The sequence below is a fragment of the Neofelis nebulosa genome, chromosome 10 (assembly GCF_028018385.1).
Source record: "Neofelis nebulosa isolate mNeoNeb1 chromosome 10, mNeoNeb1.pri, whole genome shotgun sequence".
Classification (NCBI taxonomy): Eukaryota; Metazoa; Chordata; class Mammalia; order Carnivora; family Felidae; genus Neofelis; species Neofelis nebulosa.
Window position 1 is genome coordinate 100,592,498 of NC_080791.1, and position 22,191 is coordinate 100,614,688.

The 22,191-nt window shown below is 38.0% G+C and overlaps 2 protein-coding genes across 2 annotated transcripts; both read left to right on the forward strand.

The window, feature by feature from the left end:
- Positions 1 to 10,754: 10,754 nt before the first annotated feature.
- Positions 10,755 to 11,693, forward strand: LOC131488781 (olfactory receptor 4C15). The gene has a single exon (XM_058690615.1). It carries the CDS (start codon positions 10,755 to 10,757, stop codon positions 11,691 to 11,693), a length of 939 nt encoding a protein of 312 aa, XP_058546598.1.
- Positions 11,694 to 18,689: 6,996 nt separating this feature from the next.
- LOC131488782 (olfactory receptor 4C11-like) lies at positions 18,690 to 19,604 on the forward strand. Its single transcript, XM_058690616.1, has one exon. It carries the CDS (start codon positions 18,690 to 18,692, stop codon positions 19,602 to 19,604), a length of 915 nt encoding a protein of 304 aa, XP_058546599.1.
- The last annotated feature ends 2,587 nt before the right edge of the window (positions 19,605 to 22,191 follow it).

Below are 22,191 nucleotides of genomic sequence, written 5' to 3' on the forward strand. Positions count from 1 at the left end.
AATAACTTGCTCTCTAAAAAATTTAGGATGATCATTTTTCTATTTTAATTATAGAATTAAAGAACTGGAAAGGTCATAACGATATCCCTAGCCTTACATATTTGTAATGTGTATGGTAATTTTCCCCGTATCAAAAGCAGGTCCAAAACCTACATCTTCTCTTACAAAGGGGAGAGCTGTTCTTTTTTTTTTTTTTTTTTTTTTTCAAAATAAAAGAGAAATTTTATTTGTCTTCTATTTTCCATTGGATGGTGAAACACTTTTTTTTTTTTTTAAACAATGATTGTATTGCCATCTGCTGGAATTATTAGAGCACATTTGAAGCAATGTTTTTCGCAGGCTGAAAGTCTTGACTTCAGTTTTCAAACATTATCTCTAAATACAACTTTTAATGCTTAATATAACTGCAGATGTTAGCACCATTTGTGCTGAAATTATTACCTGTCAGTTAGATTTCACAAATTCCTTCTCATATCTGCCCTATGGGTTCCCCAAATTAATTCACGTTAAATACCTTTGCTCATTAAACATATTTCTTAGGAGCTCAGTGCCTGACTTTTTAAACCCTAACATCTGAAACAAATATTGATCTTACTACTTTTTTATAGAGATTTGCTGTTACTAGTGTAGTTTGTAAATTTCATATGATTATGTAAAATTGAAATATGATAAAATATGAAAATTCAATATTATTCATGATGCAAAGGCATAGCAAAATAGGGTAAAATGGTGCTTTAATTTGAAAAAGAGTATATGCCTAAAAAGCCCTTGCAAGCATCAAATTTTGGGGGCAATATTAGGTGGACTTTCTTCCTGTTTCATTGAGAAAAATTAAGACATCAGAATACTTCCACAGACTTGTGACTATACCTATCAATCTGTCAGCACCTGTTCAATCATATGCTACCTTCTTACTCCACTAAATACATTATCTGTGTTCCTGTCTGAAGGCAACCAATCTGCTCTGGACTTCAACTCTTTATCACTTACATAAAGGCATCTCTTTTTTCATTTCCCTTACGAATGGATCATTTGCATCAGCAAAGAGGCAGTCTGATATCTTTCATTTTTAAAATAAACTATTCCCTTGATCTCATTTCCTTTATCAAGTACTACTGTTTCGTTGTCTCTTCTTTGTAGCAAAACTTAAGCGATTCTGTAATGCCTGTTTCCCATTTCTCCCTTTCCAATCTCTTTACATCTTTTTCAGGCATACTTCAGGACCTAACACTAAAAATGCTCTTTTCAAGATCACCAGTGACATCTGTGTCACTCATTGAATAGGCTTTCCTCATTTCTCATCTTATGGACTCCATCACTGAATCCAATCTTCCATGACATATTTTCCCTACTTGACCTTGACTCCCAAATTACTACCTCCAGTTCAGGCTTCTCTCCGGAGGCTGAGATCTGGAAACCCAACCTCCTTCATGGCATTTCCTCTTGAATGACTAATAGATTCTTTTCCCACCTCTAAATCTACTCTGTTCACAACATTCTATATTTCAGCTGGTGGCATAGTTGGTCTCTCTTTCTCATACCCCCGTTTATCAGGAAATTCTGTTGGCTCTATCTCAATACAACCAATTGGACCAAATTCACCCAATTGTGATCTCTTTTGGACCATTTTCTAGCTCCTAGCCACTTACATCTTTCACCTGAATATTTGCAATTCTCACCCACTCTTCTCACTTCTTTCTTGGCATTCTCTGCCCTATTGCTCTATTGTCAACACAACACGCAGAAATATCCTTAAACCCAGAAGTCAGATAATAGCCATACCTTTATTCAATTCTCTGAAATGACTCTTGATCTCACTCAGGTTAAAAGCTAAAACCTTTTGCAATACTAACAATCAAGTGGACATAATCTGACTGCCCTCTTATTACTCTCAACTCCTCCCTTATGACTAAAGCCTCGCTGACTCCTCTGGTTACTCTGGCATCTCTCTGTTCCTCTTACTGGTCATTTACATTCTTGCTGCAGGGTCTTTATGTAGGCTATTCTCTCTGCCCAAAATACTTTCTCCCAGTCGTCTGAATGACTAACTCACTTTATGCTCCCAGATGGGAAGAACTTCTATTTTTAATTTAATAATAATATTTAAATAATACATAGACCTGGGCAAGCAAGGCTTCTGGTCTTCATTCCACACTTGGAAATGTCTTCTGTGAAGTTTTCTAGGTTCTCTAGTGTCTGTAACTGGGTAGTGCCTTCTGGTGGGGTACTCCAGCTGGACCTGATTGCATGGGTCTCATCCTTGTTTCCTCCTTTGGGGTGCTCTTTGGCTCTCTGTGCTACCCATGGCACCAACCAGATGCCCTAGAAACTCTGGATTCTATACTGTACTCTATGAAGTATCCTAGGTTTTATGCCCAGGACCTTGGTTCCAGGAGGGCATTATGTCAAGCAAGAGGCATTATTCCAACATTATTCCAAGAGGTTCTGGAGAGAATAAGAAGAGATAGATTCTGGATATGAAGAGGAAGACAGATGTTTACGCATCAGGAAGAATCTTTCTGTGTCTAACTGGACAATAAACAAATCCAAAGTACCTCTTTCTACCCTGAATTCTAGAATTCTGTCAATAATTCACTATATCTAACACTGACCTGTGAATCTTGTAATATACTTTTGAATCAAATTATTATTATTATTATTGTTATTATTACAGTAAAACCTTGGACTCCGAGTAACTTGTTCTACCAGTGTTCCACAAGATGAGCAAACATTTTTAGGAAATGTTAATTTGATAAACGAGCGATATCTTGCAATATGAGTAGCACGTGACACCAAATATCACATGGTCACAACTGAGCCAACGGTTCTTGAAATTCACTTTGATATACGACAAGTGCTTTGGATCATAAACATCTTTCTGGAATGAATTATGCTCACAAATCAAGGTTTTACTCTATTATTATTATTATTTCATAAGAGTATTTACCTAGGCAGGGGTCCTGTAAAAAAATATTTGGCTGCTCTGCGCACCCTAGATGAGACCCTGATTTTAGAGACACCAATTTCTGTGATGAATTAGTAACACTCCTGCAAAAGAATGAGAAAGTGCATCTTTGTGGAAATTGATAAACTAACATTAAAATTTGTGTGTATGTGTAGCTATGTTTGAACAGCCTTGGTAATAAAAACAACGTGAGAGAAGTAGAGACGGGACTGGATCTTCTACATATCAGAATATATCATAAAGCTCTGCTGTGTAAATATTTTGCTAAAGGCCATTTAATAGAGAATTCTAAAGAACAGAAGAAATGGTCCAGTGGTTAAGCCATCTATCTTTGGAAACTTGGTATAATTTTTGTAATTTAATAAATGATAAAGGTGGAATTTTAAATCGGTGGGTAAGATTGGTCTATTGGATCAATTCTGAAGGGGCAAATTTCTAGTTTCTCTCCCTCTTACCTTGTATCTCCCCCCCCCCCCCATTTCATACATCTCTTTGTACCTGTCTCTATCTCTCTCCTCTGTCTTTTTTGACTTGTACAGTTTCTTTTTTAATTCACAAATTAAATATTTGCACAAATAACATGCTTATTATATTATCTGTCCCTTTCGATCTTCCCACTATTATTTCAGTGTTATCCCACTGTTTCTCTAATAGAATCAAATAATAAGGATTAAGCAAAGCGAGGTAGGGAATAAAGTAGAAGATGCCAAGTGTGGTTCAAAGAAGGAACCAGGATTCCAGGATTTAATTGCTGGAGTTCTGCTGTTGAGTCATGTGTTTAAAAGATCGTCTCCTCCAGGAGTGTGTTCCTGGTCAGATGGTTCTTCTGGTCGGGAAAAGTCTCTAAAATGTCAGTTAAAAGAAAGTAGCACGTGCCCGTTAATACCACAGGTGAAGGTGCTTCTGCACATTCACTTTTCTGGCAAATCACTTCAATTCTGCTTCTTTTTGTCAGATGTGAATAGACATAAAATTCGGTAGGACACAAAAGTGTGTAGAACAACAAACTCCTTGGTATGGACCCTCTCTGAAGGGATCTCATGAGCTAAGTCCAAGTTTCCCTCAAGCTTCAATCCCAGCGCTACATACTCTGAAGGATTAAAGTAAGCAGACCTGTCATTACTTCTTTTAAAAAACTGTTTATTTATTTATTTTGACAGAGAGAGACAGAGAAAAAGAGACAGAGAGAGGAAGTGCAAACAAGTTGGATCCCAACTGTGCTGACATCAGAGAGCCTGATGCGGGGTTCAAACCCATGAACCGTGAGATCATGACCTAAGCCAAAGTCAACACTTAACCAGCCTTGCCACCCAGGTGCCCCCTGTCATTACTTCTTTTTAAAAAAGTAGAAAAAGAAACATTCCTTTAATCTCTAAAAATTGTTTTTAGTTTTAAAGTCATAACATATATCGCTTAGGTATTCAGACATAAAAAAAGAAGATTTTTCATGAATCCACACAGCTTTGCACATTATTCATAAAATGTGTTATTCCTGAAAAAGCACTTGTTATCTAATCCTAATCCCAACACATTACAGATCCTTATGAATTGATGTGCTTCATCCCAGAACTCAGCTCTTGTATTTAGTAAATACACGGGCATTTTGCTTGAATCCTGCGCAGAGATATTATGTTCCATCCCAATATACATAGTTTTCTATTCCTGAATATGAAGGGAAATCAAAGCATCTTCAAATGGGAACCCAGGAGAAGTTAAAAAAAAAAGAAAAAAAAACTTTAATTGGTTAGGGACATAAAGGTTTTGCAAGTACCTGCATAAATCAAATCACAGATAACTGTGTCTTGAAAAATCATACTGATGGGAAATTTCCAAACCCTGAGGAAAACTAAGAAGCAATCCTACAGGTTCATAGCCTCTCAGGGAAACTTCTTTAAATCCTAGCTGGAAGTCAAGGAGGGAACTTTTGCTTCTTTATTTTATTTTTATCCCTGAGGTCATGTTGAAGACTGCTTGAGAAGCAGTGAGGCACATTCTCTACCTCGTCTGCCAGAGACACTCTTCTTCTGTCTCCTAGATGTAGAAATAAGACTTGGAAACATGCTTCACATTTTGGCCAGCCATTGAATGGACTTTTCTCCATAGAGTATAAGTGATTGCCATCACCAGAATTTTCAAGAAACTGATAAATGGTGAGATTTGTGATTCACATGTTTGCATTTTCAGAGAGAATTTTACTCTTTTTACTGCAGCAGTAAATAATAATCTGGATCAAAAATACAGTGGGTTTAGGAATTAAGGGGGAATAGTTAATCATGGAGTTTTAATCTATTCTTTTAATATGTAATAACTATGTATATTTAAATTTTACATGCAAATGTGATTGATATGCACATATAAGTACATAAAAACATATCTTAAATTTACTGTTTGTAATATAATTATAAAAATCTACCTATAATGACAACCTTACTAATAATTCCTCATATAGTTTTAAATATATATTTCAAAATTGAAACAAGCATTTCTATTATTTTCAGAAAGATTGATGCTAGATTAGTTTTGTTGCAGAATGAATGGGAAGGAAATAGTGGACAATGGGGTTAGTGGGGTGGCACATTCCCAAGGTCACAGCCCCAGGAAATAGTCCACAGCCCCAGTTCATGGCCATGAGAGTCCCTGAGCAATCTCTGGTGTACACATTACAAAGTGTGGCCATCAAGAAAGGATGGACCTTGAAATCTTTGGGAAAGTTTGGGCCCATGATATGGGTATTTATGAAAAGTTTACAATAGTTAAAAATTTTTAGTTTAAGAATCTATGTCATGTTACCATGTTAGTGCCACCTATGCAAATTAATGATACTGGATAGTTAATAAAACGATCCTCATACCCTGTCTCCTTTCTCGGAATGGTTAAGGTGATGGAAAATATGGTGATATGGATTTTAAACTTGATTTTTAATTTTAAGTTTCATATATTTATGTCTAGATACATATTGAGAATAAAAGTCTATTTTTGAATGATCACTTCTTGATTTTAAAATTTTATTGGGGCGCCTGGGTGGCGCAGTCGGTTAAGCGTCCGACTTCAGCCAGGTCACGATCTCGCGGTCCGTGAGTTCGAGCCCCGCGTCAGGCTCTGGGCTGATGGCTCGGAGCCTGGAGCCTGTTTCCGACTCTGTGTCTCCCTCTCTCTCTGCCCCTCCCCTGTTCATGCTCTGTCTCTCTCTGTCCCAGAAATAAAAAAAAAAAAACGTTGAAAAAAAAAATTAAAAAAAAAAATAATAAAATTTTATTAAAACATCTGTACAAATGGGCAGAGTTATTATACTACTTTTGTTTTTCTCATTTCACATTGATTAGCATTTTATTGACAGCATCCTGCGCTATTTGTAGTAGTTTGATTTACAGAAGCATTTTCCTATTATTGACCATGTTGGATATTTCTAATTTTTCACTATTATAAATGACACATAAATGACTATTATAAATGATATGACATCGTCTTCCATTATAAAAGTTACAACACCTTAATTTAAGCAAAAACTAAATGAGCAAAGGGGAAAAGAGAGAAAGAGAGAGAGAGAGAGAGAGGCAAACCAAGAAACAGACTCTTAATTATAAAGAACAAAGTGATGGTTACCAGTGGGGAGGTGGATGGGGGGATGGGTGGAACAGGTAAAGGGGATTAAGGAGGGCACTTGTGATGAGCATAGGGCGATATAGGGAGTGTTGAATCACTATACTGAACATCTGAAACTAATATAGCACTGTATGTTAACTAACTAGAATTTAAATAAAACCTAAAAAAACCCCAAACAAACCCAAACCCAAAATACCTTAGCTAAAATAAAGATTCAGAGGTATTTCAAGCAAAAGAAACTACAGGAAATCATTTGTTTTAACTCCTACCCTTCCTGCAGGTAAATTTATTATTTCTATATTAAAAATAAGCCAAAAAGTAAAGTATTCAGTCTACCGACTTTTGCGCAGTATTCAATAATGCAACCGTGTTCTGATAGCTCATTATAGTATCATGATACATACTTGATACTTGAGCATTCAGTCTGGAGTATTCACAATGTATCAGATAGTATAAATAAAGTATCAGTTCTTGGGGGAACCCTAGTAGAGCTGGTTGAATAATATGTCCCACACGATATGTCTACCAGAACATGTGAATGTGACCCTATTTGGCGGGGTTGGGGGAGGGTCTTTACAGATGTACTTGAGTTAAGGATCTCATGATGAGACTTATCCAGATGGGCCCTAAATCCAATGGCAAGTATCCCTGTGAGACAGAAAAGGAGAAGACAGAGATACCGAAGTCCCAGACCAAGATGCAGAGGAGAAGGCTATGTGAAGAGACAGAGGATAAAGTCACGCGAAGTCTAAGGCAGAGAGTGAAGCTGTGCGCCTATAAACAAAGAATACTTGGAGCTGGAAGAGGCAAGAATGGATTCTCTCCTAGAGCTTGTGGAGGAAGTGCCCTGGTAACACCTTGAATTTTTACTTCTAGCTTCCAGAACGATGAGAAAATACATTTCTGTTGTTTGAAACAAACAGAAAAAGTGACACCGCCTTATTTCACTTTTAGAATAATTTTTTGTTTAGGGTGGGAGTCACTACTATAAGGAATAAAAACATGTTTATGATTCTGGAAATATTTACAAAAATATTTTCCAAATGATTCCATAATGAGAGTTTCCCTGCGATTTTAGAATTAATATAATTTTAAAAACCAACACCTTAAAGACACGTTTTATCTCATCATAGATTAAAGTTTTCAGCTTGCTTTGTGGGTGTAAACACTGCTTAAATATCACTCTGATATCAGTATTTCACATCTTCCTTTTGGATTATACATTGCAAAACATATGCATAATGACTATGTCATTTGACTCTTGTGAGCCATCAGCTTGAACAAGCGTTACTAAATCTATTTTATGGAAGAGGATGCTGAGACTTAGTGGTTTTATTCAATGACACATGGGTGTTCAGCAATGAAGCTGTAATTGCTAGTTTTTTGACAGCAGAAACTGAATATTTATTTATATTATTAAAAAATTTTGGGGGTCCCCTGGGTGGCTCAGTCGGTTAAGCATCCGACTTCTGCTCAGGTCATGATCTCGCGGTTTGTGAGCTTGAGCCCCGGGTCGGGCGTTGTGTTTACAGCTCAGTGCCTGGAGCATGCTTCAGATCCTGTGTCTCCCGCTCTTTCTGCCCCTCCCCTGCTCACGCTCTGTCTCTCTCTGCTTCAAAAATAAATAAACATTACAAAAAAAAAAAAAAACAACCAAACAAAACACTGTCATCTCTCTTCTGTCAGTAGCTCTGGGGCTTGTTCTTACCATTTATTGTAATTTTTCTCCTATGATCCTAACTACATAAATGTTGTTATGTGTCTCACCTTTTCTGAATCTCACAAGAATCCCATCAATAGGCATTTTTATATATACCCAGTTACAGAAGTAAAATCAGAGTCTCTGAGAATTTTAAGTGATTTTTTCCCATCACACGATATAACTGAGTAGAACAGCCTGGTCTGTATGAATCTGGAGCTGATGTGCTTCCTCATTTCTTTCCTGCTTTGATTCTGGGATAAGCTGATCACTGCTGGATCATGCGTTGATATTCTTTACTTTTTAACGTTTTTTTTTTTTTTTTTTAATTTTTTTTTTTTTTTATTTATTTTTGGGACAGAGAGAGACAGAGCATGAACGGGGGAGGGGCAGAGAGAGAGGGAGACACAGAATCGGAAACAGGCTCCAGGCTCCGAGCCATCAGCCCAGAGCCTGACGCGGGGCTCGAACTCACGGACTGCGAGATCGTGACCTGGCTGAAGTCGGACGCTTAACCGACTGCGCCACCCAGGCGCCCCTCTTTACTTTTTAATAAATGGTTGTTGACTGATCCAATGACCTTCTAGTGTTTGATATTCTTCTTAGTGACAGCTTGTAGCCAAATATCAACTTTGCAGCCCAGGCACTATTTAGGAATGTCTAGTATGCTGGAAAAATAATGGAAATAGTTATCTTAAAGTAAGAGACAACAGACATTCGTATACATGGTTGTATACTGGTTAGCGTTATTAACATTGTAAACTGTTTTGATTAGCTCTAAGAGACGTTCATAAAAATCAGCTTATTTTTAATTTGCCCAATAAGACCCATTATTCTTTTATTCACCTGTTTAATAAACATAGATTATGTGTATATGTACATACATATACGTAAGGATGGATAAATTTCTGCTAAAGGTGCAGGTGAGGACATAATCATTCTTCAAAGCTGTGTCTTGCTATCGAAAATGAAGTCAAAAGTTGGAGGAATCATCTGGATGGCTTATGGAAAAGATTTCTGTGGGTAAAGTGCTTGAGTTTTTAAATGAGAGAGTAGTAATTATGATTGGTAAGGACTGCTTAATCTAAGTGACATTTTTCCTTTTTCCAGTTTGACCCACATCATAATCCTGTGAGATGAGCAGGCAGGTTATGTATGAATATCCCTACTTTACCATAAAGTCATATTCATTAGCAACAGATATACTTTGGCAAGTTGTGCTTAATCAGATTGGAGCACTTTGTATGATTAATTAGCAAGTAATTAATAAAGCCCTAAGATTCTGGCAATATTCACCGTGCTGTTACTGTTCCTTACTTATGTGATTGTTATCAATTTGTACCTGCAAGTAATTGGGTCATTACCTTCTGATTCTACACTCATCTGTTCTGTGTCCTTCATCAAAGGGCCTCCTTCAAACATGAATAAGGAAATCTGAAGGTTAAAACCTCTACAGGTGGATGAACGTTTGAAAGGCCACCCTGCTCTGTGTTCTTGCTAGAAAAAGAAAGTTCTTACTCCTTTCTGTTGACACAGTGGATGGAGTTGGGGGTTAGTGCCAGAGTTTCTTTGTTAAAATCCCAGACCTAGCATCTGTTATTTGCTAACCTTATCTTGGTAAGCATGAGCTTCCCATCAGTAAAATAGGGATAAGACCTAACATGGACTGTTTCTTGGGCAGTAGGCCCTGAACAATTGTTTTTCTTGTATTATTTAACTTAGTCATCATGGCAAGACTCTGAAATAGGTACTTTAAAAAAAACAAAAAACGTTTGTTCTTATTTTAAAATGATGAGTAAAAAAACCCCTCAACTTAACACATGCATACTTGTTCTGTGTTCACATGGAGCTTTCTCATGTATCTTTCTCTTTTATAAGGAATGAATGAACTCATCTTAAAGGCCAAGTTCATTTCAGATGTTTAAAGAAATATTTGGCGAGTAGCCATGATTTGCAAGGACCTCTTAACCTGGATGTTATTTCTTCTTCTGTTTGCAGATCAGGCAGACTCCTATCAGGGATGGCACGCAAGTCCCCTCGGCTCCCATTCCATCTCATGGTGGACATGATGACCACACTGTCATGGTCCTTTCCTCAGAACCTGGATGTGCTTCAGAACCCTTGCCAACAGTTCACTTCTGGAAGCCATTGCTAAGGGACCCAAGTTGGCAGTTGAGATAAACTATTTCTCTACATGTGGATACCTCCATTCTTACCCCTTATTGGAACTCTGGCTATTTTAAAGTATTTAATACTACCTTTCTCCTCCCCAATTCTGCCTGACCGCTCACTACCACCTTCAACAAACTTTGACTTTTGTGTGACTCACAGTGACGCCAGAAACATAGAAGATAATTTTTCGTGTGATGCACCAACTTATTACTGACTGTTGCACTACTGTCCGCTGGTCCGAGACAAATTTTTCTTTCTCATAATTGCAGATTACACATGCTCCTTCTGGCGGCTTTTAGCTTTTCCTTGGAAATCATGCGAAACCAAAGCTTTGTAACTGAGTTCGTCCTCCTGGGGCTTTCGCAGAATCCCAGTGTTCAGAAAATAGTATTTGTTGTATTCTTGTTCAGCTACATTGCAACTGTCGGGGGCAACTTGCTAATTGTGGTGACCGTCAGCAGCAGCCCAGCACTCCTGGGCTCCCCCATGTACTTCTTCTTGGCTTTCCTGTCCTTCCTCGATGCTTGCTTCTCCACTGTCATTGCCCCAAAGATGATTGTGGACTCCCTCTATGAGAGGAAAACCATCTCCTTTCGAGGTTGCATGACCCAGCTGTTTGCTGAACACTTCTTTGCTGGGGTGGAAGTGATTGTCCTCACAGCCATGGCCTACGACCGCTATGTGGCCATCTGCAAGCCCCTACGCTACACAACCATTATGAACTGGAGGCTCTGTACTATTCTGATGGGTGTAGCCTGGACAGGGGGTTTTCTGCATTCCATGATACAAATTCTCTTTACTTTCCAGCTTCCCTTCTGCGGCCCCAATGTCATTGATCACTTCATGTGTGATTTGTACCCATTATTGGAGCTTGCCTGCACTGATGACACTCACATCTTTGGCCTTTTGGTGGTCGCCAATAGTGGGTCTATCTGCATTATAATCTTCTCTCTGTTACTCGTCTCCTATGTTGTCATCTTGCTCTCTCTGAGAACCCACAGTCCTGAAAGGCAGCGGAAAGCCCTCTCCACGTGCGGATCTCACATTGCTATTGTGGTCTTGTTCTTTGTCCCTTGCATATTTGTGTATGCACGACCTCCATCTGCTTTCTCTTTTGACAAAATGGTGGCTATATTTTACACCATCCTAACTCCCTTGTTCAATCCTTTGATTTACACTTTCAGGAACAAGGAAATGAAAAATGCCATAAAGAAAATGTGGAACAGAATAATGGTGGTTTGTAGTGACAAATAAAACATTGAAGTTTACAAAATATTGTAAAGAGTAGAAGAGTCAAATTTTCTAGACTAAGCCTTTGTGTGTTTGGGTCTGTTTGGTAGGAGCTAATGTAATGCAATAAAAAAACCCAGTAATATGGGGTCAGGAAAAATGTTTTCACACTTAGATCACTTATCGACTCTGATTTGGTAACTCAGTATCTTCATAGTAAAGTAAAAGCGTTGGATATTATGTTTACTTAAAATCTTAAAAAAAAAAGATTGAAGGGAGAAATTACCTATCAGACCTGTTGTCACTCATCCCATGCTTTGGTAAGTCTTTGTGGAGGCATGCCAAAAATATCTTAAGAGGTTAGAAACTTAACACTATTTCAAATGAAAAGAAGTTTATGCGTAGGGCAATGATTTCAGTGATTGAGGAAGAAAGTCATGGGTTGAGTGGAAGAGATCAGCGCATTCTCAGAACCTCAGCTATAGGTGTTCCTGTGTCATGGGAATATGTTTTGAAAAATAGCAACTTAGATTTCATAGCCCCACTTCCCTACCTACTCTTCATCTTTTAACTTTTTTGAGAGAAGTTATTATTTTCTGATATGCTATATAATCTCTTTCTTTCTTGCTTTCTTTTATCAGCCTTCTCTTATTGACGTATTTAACTTATTATTGAAAGAGAAGTTATTTTCTAATATGCTACATAATCTATCTTTCTTTCTTTTTTTCTTTCGTCACCCTTCTCTTATGGGTTATAAACTCAAGTGAGGCAGGGAAATTTTCCCCTCTTCAGCTCATAATGTATCATTAGCATCTAGAACAGTCTGAGGTAGGAGTTCAGTAAATATCTGTTGAATAAGTGAATAAATGAGATATCTTCCCATATTCACATTTAAATATATCTTTAACATTAACACACTAAAGTGTCAAATTTGGCAAAGGAGTGTGGTTATTGCTGATACGAGCTCTTAGCTCTTAGTTCTTAATTCTTGACATACATAGAGTATTTAAAATAAATTAGCTCTTAATTTTTGACATACATAGAGCATTTAAAATAAATTCTACATTCTAGCAAATTTCCCCATGTTTAAAATCTAAATATAATATCTCAAAATTCAAATAGAAAATAAAGCCATTATTCTCTATCCACTTTCTCATTTTCATTCTCTATCCCTTCTTCCGTTCCCTGCAACAATAAGTCTTGCTCTCAGTGATCTGACTTTTATTCATAAAATATTTATGATCCCAATAAAGTCATCTATTGCCTAAAATTTAAATTTTATTAGTTGGGTTTATCTAGCCAGAGTTTCTGAATTATCCACTGGAAACCTTACCTTAGTAAGATACAAATTTCAATGAGCAGAGTTTAAATAATCCTAAGATGAAGCCAGAGGTGGCTCAAACTAGTAAAAACCTCAGCTAGCATTTGTTCTGTTTCCACAGTTTCCATGATGGAGTGAGCATAGCCAAGTGCATTCAGCAAACCCTGCCATTGTTTTGACAGGACCTGGAATCCAGATCTCATTTAGTCCTTTGGTCTATAAGGAATTTAATGAGTGTTAAGGGTCAGTTCACTTAGAGATCGAAGAAACTTCAAGAGATCATCGACTTGGCTTCTTGGCTTTGACCGCTTCAAAGATCTCCTTGGAAACTGCCCTCTGCAAAACTTTCCCACCAGCACTGGAGAGCTTAATCCTCCTTCAAATGTAAGGAGTTAAAATGGGGCTTTTTGATTGGGAGGTTTAAGGCAGGGGCTCTTTCATTGCTTGCTCTTGTTTCCCAGCCTAAGAAATCTTATGACATTCCTGTGCACATCATATGAAAATAAAAGAAGTTTAGACTCCTACTTAAGAGATGTGGATTCTAGGCTCATTTCTGTTGCTTCTGTAACCTGTTGCTTCTGTTCTGTAAACTTCATGAGTTATTTCACTTCTCTGGTGCTCAGTTCATGTTTAAGCAGGAGTAATAAAAACACATGAATATTTCTTCTGTGCTTCTGCGAGCCAGGGACTCATTGTTTTCCTATGTTATATATTTTAAGATTTGCAGAAACTTTTTTTTAAAGGTAGGTCTTCATATTACCGTTTAATTTATGGGGCAGTGGAGGCTCTAAGACTTTAAGTGACAGACCAAAAACCTTCCTCAGGATTCTTCTAGTCCTTTTCTAATACGACAAGCCAGGTGTTGGGGTGTGATTTTCTCTCAGATGTTTCTGTGAGACACCAGGCCTTGCTGGTTGCCACTAGACCTTTCAGCAAGAGTTCAAAGCATTGTGAAATCTTTTGTAGTGTTCTCCTACCTCTCTTTCTGTCACCACCCTCTGTCATTCCCCTGTTACCTGAATGGATCACTTCATCTTCACTGAAGGTGCCTAGTGGACAGTGACGTGCCTGGCAGGCGATTCTAGAGCAGAGTGCTGGGTTGCAACATGATTTGCTTTGTGAAAAGTGTTGTTTTAATGTAATTTATCCCATCTTTAACAGCTTGTAACCATTCACAAGCAACTTTCTCTACGTAAGTGGAAGGGCATGAATCTTTAAAAACAAAAAGAAAATACCGAAGACCTATATTCAAAAATTCTTATTCTCATCTTATTCTCTGCATTGACTATAAAATATAGGTAAGATTAGGAACAGGGGAGAACTGAACACTAATGTTAAAAATAAATAAATAATGATTACCAGTTGACTTTTCCTAAGAGAACATTGGAAATTAAAGAGGCTGAGAAACTTGCTTAAAATCACATAGCAGATAGTGGTGGGGCCAGGGCTCACGTCTGTCTATCTGACATGTATCTATTTGAGCCTTTAAATGACATCAATGACTTTCATGCTTTTAGAAGAGATGAGCTTAAGCAAATCCTATGGAGAAGTGAACAGACTTTCCTAACCTGCAATCATAGTGAGTTGAAGCTAACTAATTGGCCCCAAAGCATACATTTGCCCTTGGACTATCTGAATGAGGTAGCTCATTGGACATCCTTTGGGACTGGGTTAGGAGTAATGGTTTTCCTGGAAGTCTTGAGTCTGAAAGCCTGTCTTAGGCATTTGCAGACTTACGTGGGAATTGTAAATACCTAATAGCATAAGAAGAAAATGCTTACCTCATTTGTATTCTCCAAAAGAAACTCTGGGAAGAGAGGCTGCTTCAGAGGCATCTCTCTCTCAGAATGCAGGAATAAGTTCCTCCATAAAATTTTGAAGGGCTGAATTAAGAAACTTTTCTTTTTCACCACCCCCTCCCTTCCTCCAATATAGACCTTGTTGTTTTTGTCGTAGTGCTTCCAGGGAGGAGCTGTGTCATGTGTGGCCACATGCAGAGTCCCCTTCCTCCATAAACTCTCTCTATGCCATCACCTCTTGTGATAAAAAAAAAAAAACAAGGATAAGTGTCAATGAAGTATGGTTTGCACATGATATTCAGGCTTCATATGATTCACTTTCTAAGCAAATGGAAGTTGAAGATACAAGAAAATATACTACATTGGAAGTCATCTATTTCCTCTTAAGCAAAGGGGTAAGTTTTCCTGTCTGTCTGAGATGTTTTCTTCATGTTGTGTCTTCAAGACTGATCTGATATCAATACTCAGCGTGTCTTCTAACAAATGATGAAGTTCCTGGACAGTATTTCCACCCATGAAGGGTTGAGGTTGTCCAGGGTTCCTAAGACTTTCCTGGCCTCAGCACAGAGTTATACTGACTTTCAGATAATCTCTGCTTAATGTAGAGGGTGAAGAACGATAAACTGCACCATGGCATTGAGGCCAACTTGGCTGAAGTTTCTACTTTGCAGGTCCTCTGATTTGAAAAGTTTTTTTTTTTTTAATTTTTAACGTTTATTTATTTCTGAGACAGGGAGAGACAGAGCATGAACAGGGGAGGGCCAGAGAGAGGGAGACACAGAATATGAAGCAGGCTCCAGGCTCTGAGCTGTCAGCACAGAGCCCGACGCAGGGCTAGAACTCATGGACCGCAAGATCATGACCTGAGCCAAAGTCGGCCGCCCAACCGACTGAGCCACCCAGGAGCCCCCTGATTTGAAAAGTTTTAGGTCAGTGGTGATGTTTCTGGAATGGAGTATAAGATAAGAGTGTCCCTTCTCTACACTTGGGGTTTCAAGAAGCTTGTTAACTCTTGCTCACGACCCAAAACTGCACTCTCTGTCTTTTTTGGGGGGGCAAGTGATAGTGTGGTGGATCAGGAATAAAGAAGCTAAACTCTCTGATGAAAACTTGGGTGAAATGACCCTCTCCAACATTTTTTTGCTCACCTCTCCTCTATACATCTTTTGAATCTTATCCCCTGTTTCTTCTCTCCCTGATGTCTGCTCATTGTCACTCTCCTCTCTCCTGTTCTCTTTTCTGTCTTTGCCCTTCGCTATTATTCATTTGGATATCTAATTTTCCTTTTGCCATGAAGTTTACAGAACCTGATTTTGGAGTTGGGAGCAGGAATTAAGGTATCACTTGACATCCTTCCCTGATGGCTCAGGATTTATCTTCTCTTGGATGCAATCTACATGGTGATAGGGATTTGATACATTATATGACCTGGAGGGTGAATGATAGAGAGACTTCCTATCTAGTAGCCTCCCACTCAAGTTCTAGCCTGGTTGTACTCAGTGAAACTTTCTGTATCATACCTGAAACTTTGCACATAGAGTTTTTGTACATAGGGCAAGTGGCCACACCTACATTGTAGGAAAGTGTGCAGGTCAAATAAAATAACAAAAGTGGAATATCGTATGAATGGTAAGATTATAGAACATGAATAATGTATAATCTAAGATTGCCTTGTTCAGTTGTATATAAATATAAATATATATACATTTTAAATATATTTCTTATTTAATTTTTTTAATGTTTATATTTTAGAGAGAGAGAGAGAGAATGACCAGGGGAGGGGCAGAGAGAGAGAGGGAGTCACAAAATCCAAAGCAGGCTCTGGGCTCTGAGCTGTCAGCACAGAGCCTGATGTGGGGCTTGAACTCACGAACTGTGAGGTGATGACCTGAGCCTAAGTCTGATGCTCAATCAACTGAGCCACCCAGCTGTCCCTATAAATATATATATTTAATAAAGCACATAGTAATATAGGATCTAGGGGTAGAGGTTTATTTATCTGGGAAAACCAAAGGAAGACTTTTGGTACCAATATAATTTGAAACTGGCTAAAATTTCAACAGATAAAAGTAAAACTTAAGAATTATGAAGAGAAAATACTGTGCTCCATTACTGTGATATCCTCCCGGATCAGAGAAAAAGTACAGTCCAGGAGTGTTGGAAATGATGACTGAATTCCGTGATAGAACTCTAAGTGGTGGTGTTGATCTCACATAATGCATACATCTTGTCAAGTGCTACTTTCTTGTCTTTATGTCCCCAAATTTTCTTTTTGCTTATTTAAAATAAAACAAATAGAACTACATCACCTGGCTTTCACAGTTGTCTATTATCTGCTCCCAAACTTCTCTGTTACAACCTTTTGATTTAACAAGAGTATAGTTTCTATGGAGATAGTCTCTATGTTGACCTGAAGCAATGCACGTTTCTCCCTTTATGATATTTTACTGACTCTTCTCACATAACTGCTCCTTTCTTCTCAGCCAAGGGCCCTTTTGGTTTTTTTTTTTTTAATCCCTTTTTAGGAATCTAATGTTTCAAAACAAAGTAATAATTAATTTATTTACTTTTTTTATAGCTGTCAAGAGATAATTGGACCTGCCAATCGAAGTTTGTAGTTATAACATCTCTGGTTTATCATAATGCACTAATATTATTTTAGCTGGATGGAAAATAAACTTGAAGTTTTTTAGATGCATAACTTTAGTAGGGGTAAATGGACAGTTTGAGTGAGTAGTTTTGAACTATATATTTTACTTAAGGAAAGCCAGTATAAACTTATGGAATACTTGAGTTTCAGAGAACCGTATTGGGAACCAGTTTAACATATTTAAAGCAATTACGTCACATCTTTCTCATTTTTGAAACTTCACTGACCAATCAATTTAGAATCTAAGGATCTTTGTACTTTTGGAATCAAAAGTACAAATGCATTCAGCATTATCGCATAGAATTGTATATAATTCTTATGTAGTTAATTATCTTATCTAGAAGTGTGTTATCCCTCCAACTTTGTTGTAAAGAGGTTGAGGACATATCTATGCCCTATTACATAGATTGAAGATATGAGTATGTGCTTAGTACATATTGGTGACTGGTTTGATGTTGTTATTAATTCATCGAAGGACTGGTGATTTATCAGAAAGGAAGAGGATCTCAAAACTCATATTAAATTATAGATCATTTCACATCAATATTGAAAGGTACAGAAATATTGTAAGACAGAATAAAGACAAATTGTAGTAATTTCCTAAGCTGAAGTAATAGGTAAAATTATGGCCACCATGAACCTGAATTTGGGGAAATAATTTTTTCTTACAGCATAATCTAACCAAGATACCAAAGAGGTCAGGAATAATTGGTACAAACCAGTGTCCAAATCAAGAAATGTGTTTTTTTCAAGAGAGAGTCTCCAAGTGTATATGTTTTAAAATCATACAAGGTTATTACTTTTCAGTAATTGAGCTGCATATACATTACATGCACATATATACCATACACATATGTACGTACTTAATAAACTATTAGTATCTCTAATTGCAAATGAAGAAAAAGCTTCCAGACATTAAAGTGACCTGATCAAGATCATACAGCAAAGTCATTAGTTCTCAGAATTTGGCAGAGGTCACGATCACTTGAGAGATTTTTTTTCCCTGTCAAAATTTCAGTCCACATTGGAAGACCTTCAGTTAATGCTCATGGTGAAAGCGTGGACATCAGCATTAAAAAACAAAAAGTTTCCCAAGTGATTACAATACATAAAAAACTGAGAACCGTTGATTTAGAACCACAAGAGTGCAATTCTGAATCAAGTCCACTGCTGTTGCTAAGTCACCATTTCCCCAACTTTCTTGCAGATGAACAATTTCTCAGCTGTGTTTTTCTACGTTCACTGTGACCATGGAGTCGAATAGCAGTGTGAATGAGTTCGTTCTGTTTGGGTTAACACAGAATGTTGTAAAGGGAAAAGTAGTGTTTGTGGTCTTCTTGTTTCTATACCTCGCAACCCTTTTGGCAAATTTACTTATTGTGATGACCATAAGATACAGCCGGACACTTGGGAGCCCCATGTACTTCTTCCTTTTCTACTTATCCTTTGCTGATGCCTGCTTCTCAACAACCACTGCTCCTAGGTTAATAGTAGATTCTGTATCTGAGAAGAAAGTCATCTCCTACAACGAGTGCATGACCCAGGTTTTCGCAGTTCACTTCTTTGGGTGCATGGAGATCTTGGTGCTTATCCTCATGTCCTTTGATCGCTATGTGGCCATTTGTAAGCCCCTGCGATACACTATCATCATGAGCCGGCATGTCTGTGGCACACTGGTGAATCTAGCCTGGGTGGTGTCTTGTATCCATTCTTCTGCACAGATTTTCTTGGCTTTGAAACTACCCTTCTGTGGACCCGATGTTATTGATCATTATTTCTGTGATATGCCACCTTTGTTGAAACTTGCATGCATGGACACCTATGTAATCAATTTACTCATAGTTTTTAACAGTGGGGCTATCTGCATGGTGAGTTTCGTCGTCCTGCTTCTCTCTTATATTTTCATCTTACATTCTCTGAATAACCAGAGTGCAGAAGGAAGAAAGAAAGCCCTCTCTACGTGCACATCCCACATCATCATTGTCATTTTATTCTTTGTTCCATGTATATTCACATATACTCACCCTGTAACTACATTTCCAGTGGATAAGATGGTGGCTGTGTTTTACACTATTGTGACACCCTTGCTCAACCCTCTGATTTATACTCTGAGAAATGCAGAAGTGAAGAATGCAATGAGGAAGTTATGGTGTGGCAAACTCTGACTTGAGGTGGGAAAAAGCAGAGGACTCCAACTGCTAATTCCATAACAACGTAAATAAAATTGGATTAATAGAAAAGAGAAGATGTTTTCATCCTGACGTGGACAATTGAATTCTCTCCCAGTAGAACTTTTGAAGACATAGGCAGAATGACCGCAGAGCACCGACCCGTATTATTTTGAGCCAATATCACAGAGTGCCTAAACATCTAGTACAGTGGTATTTATGGGAAGATAAGACCACTCTTCCCTTCTGCTGTCTGCATTGCAGCTTGTAGCCAGATTCTGTTGTATCTATAGCTGTAGCTCCCTCCTTCGTATATTATTCTGGTGTGTTTCTCTTTTCCATGTTTCTGACCTGTGTTGAAAAATTGGCCCCTAATTTTGACTGACCTATTTGGTTGGCAAATCAATTCTGACACTATCAGATCTGAATCTTGTCTTTTCTGGCTCAACAGTGAATATCGCAAAGTCACTACAAGAAACTGATGATCCCACAGGAGCATACATACCATCTAATTAAGCCTCTATTTGATGCTTGTCTTCTCTTTGTATCATCTTTAAAAACTGGCCCTTTTTGAAATTGTGGTTTATATACACAATGGAGTACTACGTGGCAATGAGAAAGAACGAAATATGGCCCTTTGTAGCAACGTGGATGGAACTGGAGAGTGTGATGCTAAGTGAAATAAGCCATACAGAGAAAGACAGATACCATATGGTTTCACTTTTATGTGGATCCTGAGAAACTTAACAGAAACCCATGGGGGAGGGGAAGAAAAAAAAAGGTTAGAGTGGGAGAGATACAAAGCATAAGAGACTCTTAAAAACTGAGAACAAACTGAGGGTTGATGGGGGGTGGGAGGGAGGGGAGGGTGGGGGATGGGTATTGAGGAGGGCACCTTTTGGGATGAACACTGGGTGTTGTATGGAAACCAATTTGACAATAAACTTTATATATTGAAAAAAAATTGGCCCTTTTTTCCTTTTTTTTTTTTTTTTTTGCCTTTTGAACATGTACAACAAGATAGGTCATGACTTTTTTAAAAAAGTTTATTTATTTATTTTTGAGAGAGGGGGCAGAGAGAGAGTGAGAGACAGAGAATCCCAAGCAGGCTCCTCACTGTCAGCCTGGAAACTGACGCAGGGCTTGATCTCACGAAGAAGATCATGACCTGAGCTGAAATCAAGAGTTTGACGCTTAACTGACTGAGCCACCCAGGCACCCCAAACAGGACAATTCTGCTTACAACAAATGTATTCATTGTATTAATCCATAATTACTCTCTATGTACTTTAATATCTTTTTTCTTTGTTCATCATGCTTCTCATTATTTGTTCATATTCTGAGTTTCATATATATTTGTGATATAAATCCATGGGCATTTCCCTAATCATCGGTTGGTGAATTGGTGACAGTTTTATACAATTGTGAGAGTTACATCATGAAAACCAACACCTCATGGATAAGATCATACATATGAAAAAAACAACTGACAGAGACAACAGAGCTACTGTTATAATATTCCATCCACCAAGAGAAGATGTCCACAGAAGTAAGATTCCAACCTGGAAATACAGAACAAAATATGTCAAGGAGGCAATACTTCTCATTATGCAACAGGTGTAGACCTAGTGCAAAGAAGTGTTTCACGGACTAGTGGATAAGATTGCTCGGCTGCTTGGCATGGCATGTACACTTCTGGATTGGGAGAAACGTTTCAGGCTATGGCTTCTTGAATTCCACCTTTATCAAGCAAACTTCGCATGATAATTTGGCTTCCTTGAGAGATTTTCTTCCCTCGTGGGAAAGATATGGACTAGTGACTGGGATAAGCACTTCGGTGTTTTGGTTTATGTTTTTCATGTATCTCATCAGATTTCCATTCTAGTTTCAGGTACTGTTAACTAATGAGTATGGACAACAGGAGCCAGTCCCTGTGGGAGTGGCCAATGAGTCTGTCTCTGAGAGTAAATATAATCGAGAGTAGTTTCCTATAGATCTGATGATTGGCGTGTAAAGTGTGGCAGATAAACTCATCTAAAGCCAATCTGAGAGGCTTTGCATGAGCATTTTTCCCTGGGGGTAAAGGCGGACCTTCAAACTCTGATAATAAAAGTTTGGAAGCTTTATTTATATATTTATTTATATATGCATTCATGTATTCATTAATTTATTTATTCATTTAAGTTTAGTTATTTATTTTGAGAGAAGGAGAGCGGCAAGAGAAAGAGAAAGAAAGAACCACAAAGCAGGCTCTGCACCATCGACAGAGAGCCCAATGTGGGGCTCGAACTCACAAATCATGAGATCTTGACCTGAACTGAAATCAAGAGTCCACACTTAACTGACCGAGACACCCAGACACCCCTGGAGGATGTATTGAAAGCTCATCTCCTGTACTGGAAAATCTCTCACAGTACAAATCCTGTAGAGGATAAGGCAGGAATTTCTTGGTTGGTAAAAAAAAAAAAAAAAAAAAAAGGCATCAACAAGCTACTTTCCTTGCCTGCTTTGCCACAAATTTAGCTTTGCTATGACTTGCTACAGTTTAGTATTGCTATAGAAACAGAAGGGAAGAGAGGAGAGG

What these genes read in the sequence shown, in the direction of transcription:
- LOC131488781 (XM_058690615.1), top strand. Translation starts at nt 10,755, where the DNA reads ATGCGAAACCAAAGCTTTGTAACTGAGTTCGTCCTCCTGGGGCTTTCG.
- LOC131488782 (XM_058690616.1), top strand. Translation starts at nt 18,690, where the DNA reads ATGGAGTCGAATAGCAGTGTGAATGAGTTCGTTCTGTTTGGGTTAACA.